Below are 10872 nucleotides of genomic sequence, written 5' to 3'. Positions count from 1 at the left end.
TTCCACTCTTACTTCATGACTGCCTTTGAGCTAGATAAATGGGCGATCAAGAAGATTGACAAACTTAGAAGAAAATTCCTTTGGAATATTGAGGATGAGGCGTATGGTGGAAAATGTTGGTCAACTGGAAACGGATTTGTGCGCCAAAGTCCAGGGGTGGGCTAGGAATCAAGGATATCACAGCTTACATCCATGCTTTGCATCTACGGTGGCCCTGGCTCGAGTAAGACACCACTGGCAGACCATGGAACAAAAGTACCTATTGATTCGGTGGACAGACAACTCTTCGCTGCTTGCACTAATGTGCCGATGGGTGACGGGAGATCGATGTTTTGGCATGATAGATGGCTGCAGGGAGCGCTCCTAAGGATATTGCCCTATCCCTTTTTCTGCTAGTTTCGAGGAAGAATTTGTCAGTTGCTGATGCGCTGCATGATGGCAGATGGTTGCCCTATTCCTTTTACATACACAAGATTAGCACTGAGGCTGATCTGGACCGGTACATTCAGCTTTGAAGGGCCACTCGGAGACTTCAGCTCACTGATACTCCTGATGCTATTATGTGGCTGCCTGACTTCCCTTGCCGCACTTCGACAGTGTTTAGAAGATCAAGGTTGATCCCAAAATCCAATTCTTCATCTGGATTCTGCTACAAAACAGGATATGGATTGCTGACAGCTTGCTGGCTAGGAACTGGCCGAGTATATTGACAAATGTTGCCTTTTTGACCAGGAGGAGTGTGCGAGCCACTTAATCCTCTCTTGCGCGTATAGCAAATAGATCTGGTATTCCTTCAGGGCCTCCTATCCTGGAGTTGTGGATGCTGCTCCCGGTGCCATCACAATTCTTCAATGGTGGTCTAAGTCTTCCCTTCGAACGACCACATCAGACGGAACCAAAGGATCTACAGTCACGGCCTATAACGCTTGGAACATTTGGAATGAGCGAATCGGGAGAGTTTTCCAACCAAAAACTGCCCCGGTGACAACTGTCAATACTATCATCAGAGAAAAAAGCGGGATAGTAGTTGTGTTTTTCTCTCTTTCGGCTTGTTCCGCCCTGGTGCAAACTGTAACTGACTTCCCTTCCTCCTAGGCTGTTCTAGCCACGGTCACCTTGTACAGTATTCCCCTTTCTTAACGCAAAGGCAGAACACCTGCCGTTTCCGGTCAAAAAAAAAACTCATGCCTTAATTCTCTCTATAATATATTTGAGTAGTTGATGGACTTTCTGTAGGTTGTAGCAGAAGAAAAGGCATTGTGGTCCAAAATGACGATATTGTGAGCTAAGAGGTTAAAGTGAGCTGCGTGTATTAACTTGGGCACTACCCAGAAGATCAGTAGAGTTCTTCCTTTTTAAAAGGAGGTTGTGGCGTCAATTAGTACATGAATTTCTCACGTAAAATTTATAAACATCATATAATATCAAGTTTTCGACAGGCCGGCAATGTCAAATAACCTCATAACTTGTCACGATCACTGGCACTGCACATTCATGCTGCCCATCACACAAACCAAACAATGGAACGGATGGATGAAGCACAACTAAGCAATCACACTTACACTCCTTATCGTAAGGAAAATATTATACTCTTGCAGCTTGATGCAAAAAAAAGTGTGTTTGGATGATGAAAGCATCTGTAATGTAAAAAACAAGATCTCTGAAACTACAATCCCATCCGCGGGCTAGCTGGCTAGGCTACCTTTTCGTATACGGAGACCAACACTACAAATGGAGGTCCTAGTCCAACCAAGTGAAAACTATTAAACTAGCATACGGCACACCTCCATGAAGTGCTACTCTAGTAAAGTTGTACTAAAGCTGGGTCAATTAATTTGGATTGGAGGCAGAAAACTCTGCCATAGATGTCTCAACTGAAAGAGAGCTGATTGTCCACCTAATATCTCCAATTGTTTTGAAGCCTACCGTATATCATCTCTATAGAACTGCTAGTGCAAAGTAGTGCTTGTCGCACAGCAGTCAGTATAAAAGGCAAAAAAGCTCATATGTATCAGAGAGAAGTGGCCTTCACCTTTGTGAAATCCGAGGAAATATTCCCCTGCTCGGTGCCGCATTTGCCCAGCGATGGTTTCAACAGAGCAGGAATCCCCCTTTCATCTCCTTCTCTTCCTGCCTGGAAGCTCCTGTTATTTGCTTCTCTCAGGTAGAAGATGGAAATTGTCAGTTGGTCTTGCAAATTCTCTAGTAGTACTTGCTGTTTGCAAGGTGTCCTATAATTACCTGATAGAATAGCACTCTCTGCAGCCGCATACAGATGTCTTCATCGATGAATTATGAATTTCAGATACTTCACGCGATCAGATACCACACCACCTGAGCTTGAAAGAAACCTGACAGTATATGGTGTCTTCATTTGCACTGCAAGCACAAATGGGGCTATGGAAGATAACACAACACAATTGGCATATCAATTGCACTGCAAGCACCAAAGTTTAGGTCCCCCGCAAAAAAAAGCACCAAAGGTTAGGTAGATATTGAGTCAGTAGTGTGATGATTATCCTAAAACTGAATGCAGTAACGACCAAATGCACAGAGAACAGAATTCAAAATCTGTCACTTCTTCAACTTCAGCTAGCTAGCTAACCCAAACATAATTCAAAATCACTTCACATAGATCCAAAAGCCCAAATGCGTTCATCAAATCACTGTACAGACATGGGGAAAAAAGGTGCAGACACACCGAACCACATAGCTAGCAAACAAAAATAACTGGCAAAACCACAAAATCGACGGACACTGCATCATCCACTGTTCAACCCAATCACTGCAGAACCGTGCTACATTTTCAGGTGCGCCATTGAAAATTCACAAAGCAGTCAAGCAGAAAGCAGAGGCATTGGAGGACAAACAGAGCATTAGATGATAACTGAACTTTCCATTGCCATCTCATTGCAGCATCAGGATACATGGGACAAGAGGACACATCATATCAACACCAACGAACACAAGCACCGGGCACACATCCTGATCAGCAGACAGGAACAGCAACCATCCAGCATCACCGGCGGCGACCGAAAACCTAAGCGCGCTCCCCGCGGATGCGGCGGGCGAGCTGGATGTCCTTGGGCATGATGGTGACGCGCTTGGCGTGGATTGTTGAGTAAATAGGCAATTTCTCGATTAAATTAATCCATGAGTAAATCATTAGCATGGCATTGACTAAGTTAATGACGTACTGACTCTGATCTAAACATGCACGTACTAAGCAAACAGTAGACAAATCTACACATACTGCTAGTACTGCTAATATGAAAATAATCAGGAGCGGGATAAACGAGTTATACCCTCCAGTAGGCCACGCAGAGGCCGCGGCTTTGGTGGCAGCAGCGGCGTCCTCGGCGGCCTTCTTGTCGGCTTCAGCTTTCTCGGCGGCGGCACGGTCGGCGTCGGTGGACATGGTGATGATGAAGGCGACGCGGACGTAGAGGAAGTAGACGATCGGAAGCGAGCAGTCGCGTAATCGCTGCCCAAAAACCTATTCGCCCCTCACCCCGTACAGGAACCAGAAGGGCGTGGTTTCGGAGACCTGCTCTCCCGTCGACCGTGTACGCGGCGGACGGGATGAAGTCACCGGCGGCAGCAGCAGCAAAGGAACGACGATGGGCGTGCGCGTGAGCAGATGTGATCTGTTCGTGGAGGCTAAGGTTAGGAGACACCGCATACTTATAGGCGCAGCCGCGTGGAGAGACGTGGGCTCGACCCACGTCTGAGTCCGTGACAGCCCACGATCCGACGTCTCAGATCGTGGCCCAGCTGTCAGAAAACTCTCCGTTAGTGACTGGCAAAAATAAGCGCGTAGGTGTGAGCTCGGCTCGGCTCAATCCCGCAACCCGCGGCGCGGCGCGTCGTGACGAGGCGAGGCGTGGCGTGGCGTGGCGAGGCGGGCGGCGGAGGAGGAGTGCGCGAGGGCCTCTTCTCTTCTCAAGCTCCAATAGCATGTAGAAGAGAAACCCTTATAAACCACTCCAACTCTCCTTCCACTTTCGGGGTGGGACTAAACTTCCCACTACACCTAGTGCCATATAACCCACATGGGCCCTTAGAGATTTTTCAGAAATTGTAATATGGGCCTAGAGCTCATCTCAGATTTCAGCAATCCCCCACCAGATCTCGAGGGCCCATTGTGTCCTCTGTTCCAATTGCTGTTTCGATATACCAGTGTTTCAGTGAAGACCTGTTAAGGTTGAACTTCACCTAGAACAAGTGGCTACACTTCTTCACAACTGAACAATGGACTATGCCTTGAATTGTCAGTTTGGCGTAAAGAAGTTTCACTACATGTCTTACTAGTACTAGGCTGCCGAAGGCTGACCCCTCGGGTGGAGCATATAAGTCACACTCCTGGCCTATTCATGAGCTTACTAGAGATCACCCCAATCTCATAGACTGTGACCAGCAGTCGGGCTCATATAGGTGTGTTCCTCCAAAGATCGCTCTGTAGGATAGCATCTTGCTTTTATAAGCTTTGGAACACATTGAGACCGTAGTCATCCTACCATACAGTATTGAGAGTATTGCATCTCCAACGGAGTGGGTTAGTATAGTTACTCTCCTCAGTTCACCACTGGCTTGTTTTCCCAGGTCCTAGTTCACGGGATCTCCAATCACATAGGTTGGGTCACCACCATGGCAACTCATGTGGATCTCATACCCATCTCCCTCAATGCATTATCTATCACAACACGTGATAGGCCTTTTGTAAAGGGATCTGCCAGATTCTTAGCCGTATGGACATAGTCCAACGCTATCACTCCGGAGTTTCTTAATTTTCTGACAGCTTTTAATCTCATTCTTATGTGTTTGGTGGACTTCATGTTGTCCTTTGAACTCTTCACCTTGGTGATGACAGTCTGATTGTCACAGTTCATAAGGATAGCCGGAACCGGTTTATCAACCAATGGCAAGTCCATCAAAAGATCTCGAAGCCATCTCGCTTCAACACCAGATGTGTCTAATGCCGTTAATTCTGCTTCCATTGTCGATCTCGTTAAGATCGTTTGCTTGCAAGACTTCCAGGAAACAGCGCCACCTCCAAGAGTAAACATATACCCAGTTGTGGCCTTCATCTCATCAGCATCAGAGATCCAATTCGCATCACTATACCCTTCAAGTACCGACGGGTATCCGGTATAGTGAAGTCCATAGTTCATAGTACCTTTCAGATAGCGCATAACTCTCTCAACAGCATGCCAATGTACATCACCCGGTTTGGAAACAAACCGGCTCAGTTTGCTCACAGCAAACGCGATGTCAGGCCTCGTTGCGCTCGCTAGGTACATCATAGTGAACCAATGATTTGAGAGTATCTCAATTGATCTTTAGCCATGCCTTTGGACTTTCGAATCAATACGCTAGGATCATATGGTGTTTGAGATGGTGTGCAGTCCGAATATCCAAAACGACTCAACACCTTCTCAACAATGGGATTGCAGAAGTGTGATCCCACCCTCATTATCTCTCAGTAGCTTGATGTTCAAGATAACATCAGCCACACCAAGGTCTTTCATCTCAAAGTTCTGAGATAGAAACGATTTGACCTCCTCAATGACTTTGAGGTTTGTTCCGAATATCAGTATGTCATCAACATACAAGCACAGTATAACTCCTTCGCCCCCACCATGGCGATAGTATACACATTTGTCAGCCTCATTAACAACGAAACCAACAGATGTCAGAGTTGTATTAAACTTATCATGCCATTGCTTAGGTGCTTGTTTCAGGCCATATAAAGATTTTATCAACCTACACACCTTTCTTTCCTGACCATCTATCACAAAGCCATCAGGCTGTTGCATGTAGATTTCCTCCTTTAGCTCTCCATTTAGAAAAGCCGTCTTAACATCCATCTGATGGACGAGAAGACCATGTGAGGCCGCCAACGAGAGTAATACTCGAATGGTGGTCAGTCTAGCCACAGGTGAATAAGTATCAAAGAAATCTTCCTCTTCTTGCTGGTCATAGCCCTTGGCCACAAGCCTAGCCTTGTACTTTTCAATCGTACCATCGGGCCTAAGCTTCTTTTTGAACACCCACTTACATCCCAGTGGTTTGCAACCATAGGGACGGTCAGTGATCTCCCATGTCCCGTTAGCCATGATGGAATCCATCTCGCTACGGACCGCATCCTTCCAGTAGTCAGCTTCTGGAGAGGCATACGCTTCTGAAATAGAAGTGGGAGTATCATCCACGAGGTACACGAAGAAATCATCACCAAAGGTCTTTGCAGTCCTTTGTCTCTTGCCCCTACCAAGGGTTTCCTCGTCATCCTCCTCAGGATTTTCATCATGTGTTTGTTCATAATATTCCATAGGGATGGCAGGTTCAGGAGTCTCCTCAGATTCCTGTCTAGAAGTGCTTTGCATATCTCTCATAGGAAAAATATCCTAAGAATGTAGCATCCTTAGACTCCATAATTGTACCGACCTTCTGGTCAGGTACCTCAGATTTCACTACTAGAAATCTATAGCCAACGCTGTTCTTAGCGTAGCCCAAATTAACGCAGTCCACGGTCTTGGTCCAAGCTTACGCTTTTTGGGGATCGGCACGTTGACTTTCGCCAAACAGCCCCAAGTGCGCAAGTACGAGAGTGTCGTCCTTCTCTTTGCCCATTTCTCATAGGGAGTGATCTCATTATCCTTTGTCGGAACTTTATTCAGGACATGACATGCCGTCAATATAGCCTCCCCCACCATGCCTTGGATAAACCCGATGTATCTAACATGGCGTTAACCAAATCAGTTAGAGTACGGTTTTTCCGCTCGGCAACCCCGTTTGACTGGGGTGAATAGGGAGGCGTCCTCTCATGAATAATGCCGTGTTCCGCACAGAAGGAATCAAACTCACTCGAGAAGTACTCTCCACCACGATCTGACCGGACTCGTTTAATTTTCTTTTCAAGTTGATTTTCAACTTCTGCCTTATAGATTTTAAAGTAGTGTAGAGCCTCATCTTTAGTATTTAACAGATACACATAGCAATATCTAGTGGAATCATCTATCAATGTCATGAAGTATCTCTTTCCACCTTTAGTCAACACACCATTCATCTCGCAAAGATCAGAATGTATGAGTTCTAATGGTGCCAGGTGTCTCTCCTCCGCGGCCTTGTGAGGCTTGCGAGGTTGCTTAGCTTGCACACATGAAAGGCACTTAGAACCTTTGGCTAAAGTGAAACTCGGGATTAAATCCAACTTGGCTAGCCGCGTCATAACACCGAAACTAATGTGACAAAGACGTGAATGCCAAACTTCAGATTCATTAACATTCGAATGAATATGGTTCACGACTTTATTACAAAAATCTGCGAGGGAAAGGCGGAACATCCCTCCGCTCTCATAACCTTTTCCAACAAAGAGTCCATATTTCGTAACAACTAATTTATTAGACTCGAAAACCAACTTAAACCCTTCTCTACATAGAAGGGAGCCACTAACGAGGTTCTTCTTGATGGCGGGGACATGCTGCACGTTCTTCAGCTGCACGATCCTTCCCGAAGTAAACTTCAGATCGACCGTGCCAACACCATGAACAGAAGCACTCGCGCCATTCCCCATCAATACGGACCCGTGACCTGTGACCTGGTAAGAAGTGAACAATGAAATGTCAGCACACACATGAACACCTGCACCTGTGTCCACCCACCAATCGTTGGGTTGAAACACTGAAAAAACAGTAAATAAATTACCGTACCCAGATGCACCATTCTCATTGTTGCCCACAATCATGTTGACAGACTTGGAGTCCTGTCCTGACTTCTTGTACTTGTTTGGGCACTTGTTGGCCCAATGTTCAACCGAACCACAAGTAAAGCAGCCCTCGTCCTTCTTGTTCTTCTTGAAGGTCTTCTTACCCTTCTTCTTAAAGTCGGTATTGTGTTGGACACCGTTCTTTCCCTTGGGCTTGTGGGAGTTGAAGTTCTTCTGGTTCACCATGTTGGCACAGAAGTCCCTTCGGCCCCTTTTCCGTGCGAGTCTTTTGCCCTCGAATTCTGCTCAACACTCAGATGGCCAATGACATCCTCCACAGAGAATTCACGCCTCTGATGTTTCAGAGTGGTGGCAAAGTTCCTCCAGGAATTAGGGAGCTTAGCGATTATGCAGCCCGCGACAAACTTGCCCGGTAACTCGCACTTGAGAAGCTCAAGTTCCTTAACAATGCATATTATCTCATGAGCCTGCTCCAATACAGGACGGTTTTCAACCATCTTGTAATCGTGGAACTGCTCTATAATATACATCTCGCTCCCTGCATCGGCCGGCCCCGAATTTAGATTCGAGCGCCTCCCGCAAGTCCTTGGCGACATGCACATGTAAATATGCGTCGACCAGTTTATCTCCGATCACGCTAAGAACTGCTCCGAGAAACACAACGGTAGCCTCCTTGAAAACCTTCTCCTGTTCAGGAGCAATCGTTCCCGTGGAGACACCGGTGACCCAGAACACGTTCATAGCCGTGAGCCATAACGTGGTCTTAGTCTGCCAACGCTTGAAGTATGTACCGGTAAACTTATCCGGTTTCAGTGCAGCGGCAAAGCCACTTGCCGAGAAATTCCTACACATAATAGGTTTTTGGATTGTTGAGTAAATAGGCAATTTCTCGATTATATTAATCCATGAGTAAATCACTAGCATGGCATTGACTAAGTTGATGACATACTGACTCTAATCTAAACATGCACGTACTAAGCAAACAGTAGACAAATCTACACATACTTCTAGTACTGCTAATATGAAAATAATCAGGAGCGGGATAAACGAGTTATACCCTCCAATAGGCCACGCAGAGGCCGCGGCTTTGGTGGCAGCAGCGGCGTCCTCGGCGGCCTTCTTGTCGGCTTTAGCTTTCTCGGCGGTGGCACGGTCGGCGTCGGTGGACATGGTGATGATGAAGGCGATGCGGACGTAGAGGAAGTAGACGATCGGAAGCGAGCAGTCGCGTAATCGCTGCCCAAAAACCTATTCGCCCCTCACCCCGTACAGGAACCAGAAGGGTGTGGTTTCGGAGACCTGCTCTCCCGTCGACCGTGTACGCGGCGGACGGGATGAAGTCACCGGCGGCAGCAGCAGCAAAGGAACGACGATGGGCGTGCGCGTGAGCAGATGTGATCTGTTCATGGCGGCTAGGGTTAGGAGACACCGCATACTTATAGGCGCAGCCGCATGGAGAGACGTGGGCTCGACCCACGTCCGAGTCCGTGACAGCCCACGATTCGACGTCTCAGATCGTGGCCCAGCTGTCAGAAAACTCTCCGTTAGTGACTGGCAAAAATAAGCGTGTAGGTGTGAGCTTGGCTCAGCTCAATCCCGCAACCCGCGACGCGTCGTGACGAGGCGTGGCGTGGCAAGGCGGGCGGCGGAGGAGGAGTGCGCGAGGGCCTCTTCTCTTCTCAAGCTCCAATAGCATGTAGAAGAGAAACCCTTATAAACCACTCCAACTCTCCTTCCACTTCCGGGGTGGGACTAAACTTTCCACTACACCTAGTTCCATATAACCCACATGGGCCCTTAGAGATTTTTCAGAAATTGCAATATGGGCCTAGAGCCCATCTCAGATTTCAGCATGGATGGCGCAGAGGTTGGTGTCCTCGAATAGACCGACGAGGTACGCCTCGGTGGCCTCCTGCAGCGCCGACACGGCGGAGCTCTGGAAGCGGAGGTCCGTCTTGAAGTCCAGCGCGATCTCCCGGACGAGGCGCTGGAAGGGGAGCTTGCGGATGAGCAGCTCCGTGCTCTTCTGGTACTTGCGGATCTCGCGCAGCGCGACGGTCCCCGGGCGGAAGCGGTGGGGCTTCTTCACGCCGCCGGTGGCCGGGGCCGACTTCCGCACCGCCTTGGTCGCCAGCTGCTTCCGCGGAGCCTTGCCGCCGGTGGACTTGCGCGCCGTCTGCTTCGTGCGGGCCATCGGAGCGGCGGGGTCTGGGACTGGATGCTTCGCCGGCGTTGTTGGTTTTGGGTTTGGTGGAGCGATGAGATGAGCAGAGGAGGCGGCGGGGTTAAATGGGGGAGACGGTGGGCGGGGGAGAGGGAAATTTTGGGGTGAGAAGGCGCGCGGCGAGGGGAACGGGGACATGGAGTATGGAGCATTGGATCGATGGGAGATGGACGGCTGTGATTGGGTTTACGGGGTGAGCACGCGGATCATGGAGGTGGGGCGATTCGTGAGATGTGATTGACTGGGCCGATGGGTATGGTTTGTTGTGATGAACTGATGATCCAAATTGTATATTTTTATTATCTGAATGAGCTCTTCAAGTCATAGGAAAAACACAGAAAAATATATGATTAGAAAAAAATGAACACATACACGCTCATATATGTGCACATACATTCACCCCCTACGAACGCACGCACACACATCATATCTATATGAGTATCTTTGAGAAAATGAGCTACCAAATTGTCTTGAGATTGACGAAGTCACCAGAGGCAACTTCGTAGTTGACAGGATGTCTCCTCCCGCTGAAAATATGAGCACCGCCGCAAGTCTAGGACTTAAACCCAGGTGGGCTAGTTCCACCGCAAAGAACCTAAATATCTGAGCTAGGCTCACTTCGCAATTAGGAATTTTTCATGTGGTGAGAACATCTACAAGAAAATCCTGTCCCTTATATACCCATGGACACGTCCATACAACGCCCGAGCTTGTTCGTTTTGAACCCTCACTAGGGGTTGGGGTGCCACCTGGTGGCACCTCCTGAGAGGAAGTTTGTGCGGTGCCAGATTGATAAGCGACCCTTTCACCCCCTTTTTTCTCTAATTGCTGACGAACATGCACATATAAGCAAGGAACTTGCAATAGAATTTCTAACTGATAACAAAACAAACAACCTTTGAACAAACAATAATATTTTAAA

The 10872-nt window shown here is 47.9% G+C and overlaps 1 protein-coding gene across 1 annotated transcript; it reads right to left on the bottom strand.

Moving 5' to 3' along the window:
- Positions 1-9551: 9551 nt before the first annotated feature.
- Positions 9552-10136, bottom strand: LOC125521610 (histone H3.2-like). Its single transcript, XM_048686669.1, has one exon. It carries the CDS (start codon positions 10086-10088, stop codon positions 9567-9569), a length of 522 nt encoding a protein of 173 aa, XP_048542626.1. The 5' UTR covers positions 10089-10136; the 3' UTR covers positions 9552-9566.
- Between the last annotated feature and the right edge of the window lie 736 nt (positions 10137-10872).

Source organism: Triticum urartu, chromosome 7 (assembly GCF_003073215.2).
Source record: "Triticum urartu cultivar G1812 chromosome 7, Tu2.1, whole genome shotgun sequence".
Taxonomy (NCBI): Eukaryota; Viridiplantae; Streptophyta; class Magnoliopsida; order Poales; family Poaceae; genus Triticum; species Triticum urartu.
The sequence above is the reverse complement of the archived record's forward strand: the minus strand, read 5'-3'. Positions and strand labels throughout refer to the sequence as shown.

Coding starts and splice junctions, on each gene's coding strand:
- LOC125521610 (XM_048686669.1), bottom strand. CDS start 10,088: ATGTCCCCGTTCCCCTCGCCGCGCGCCTTCTCACCCCAAAATTTCCCT.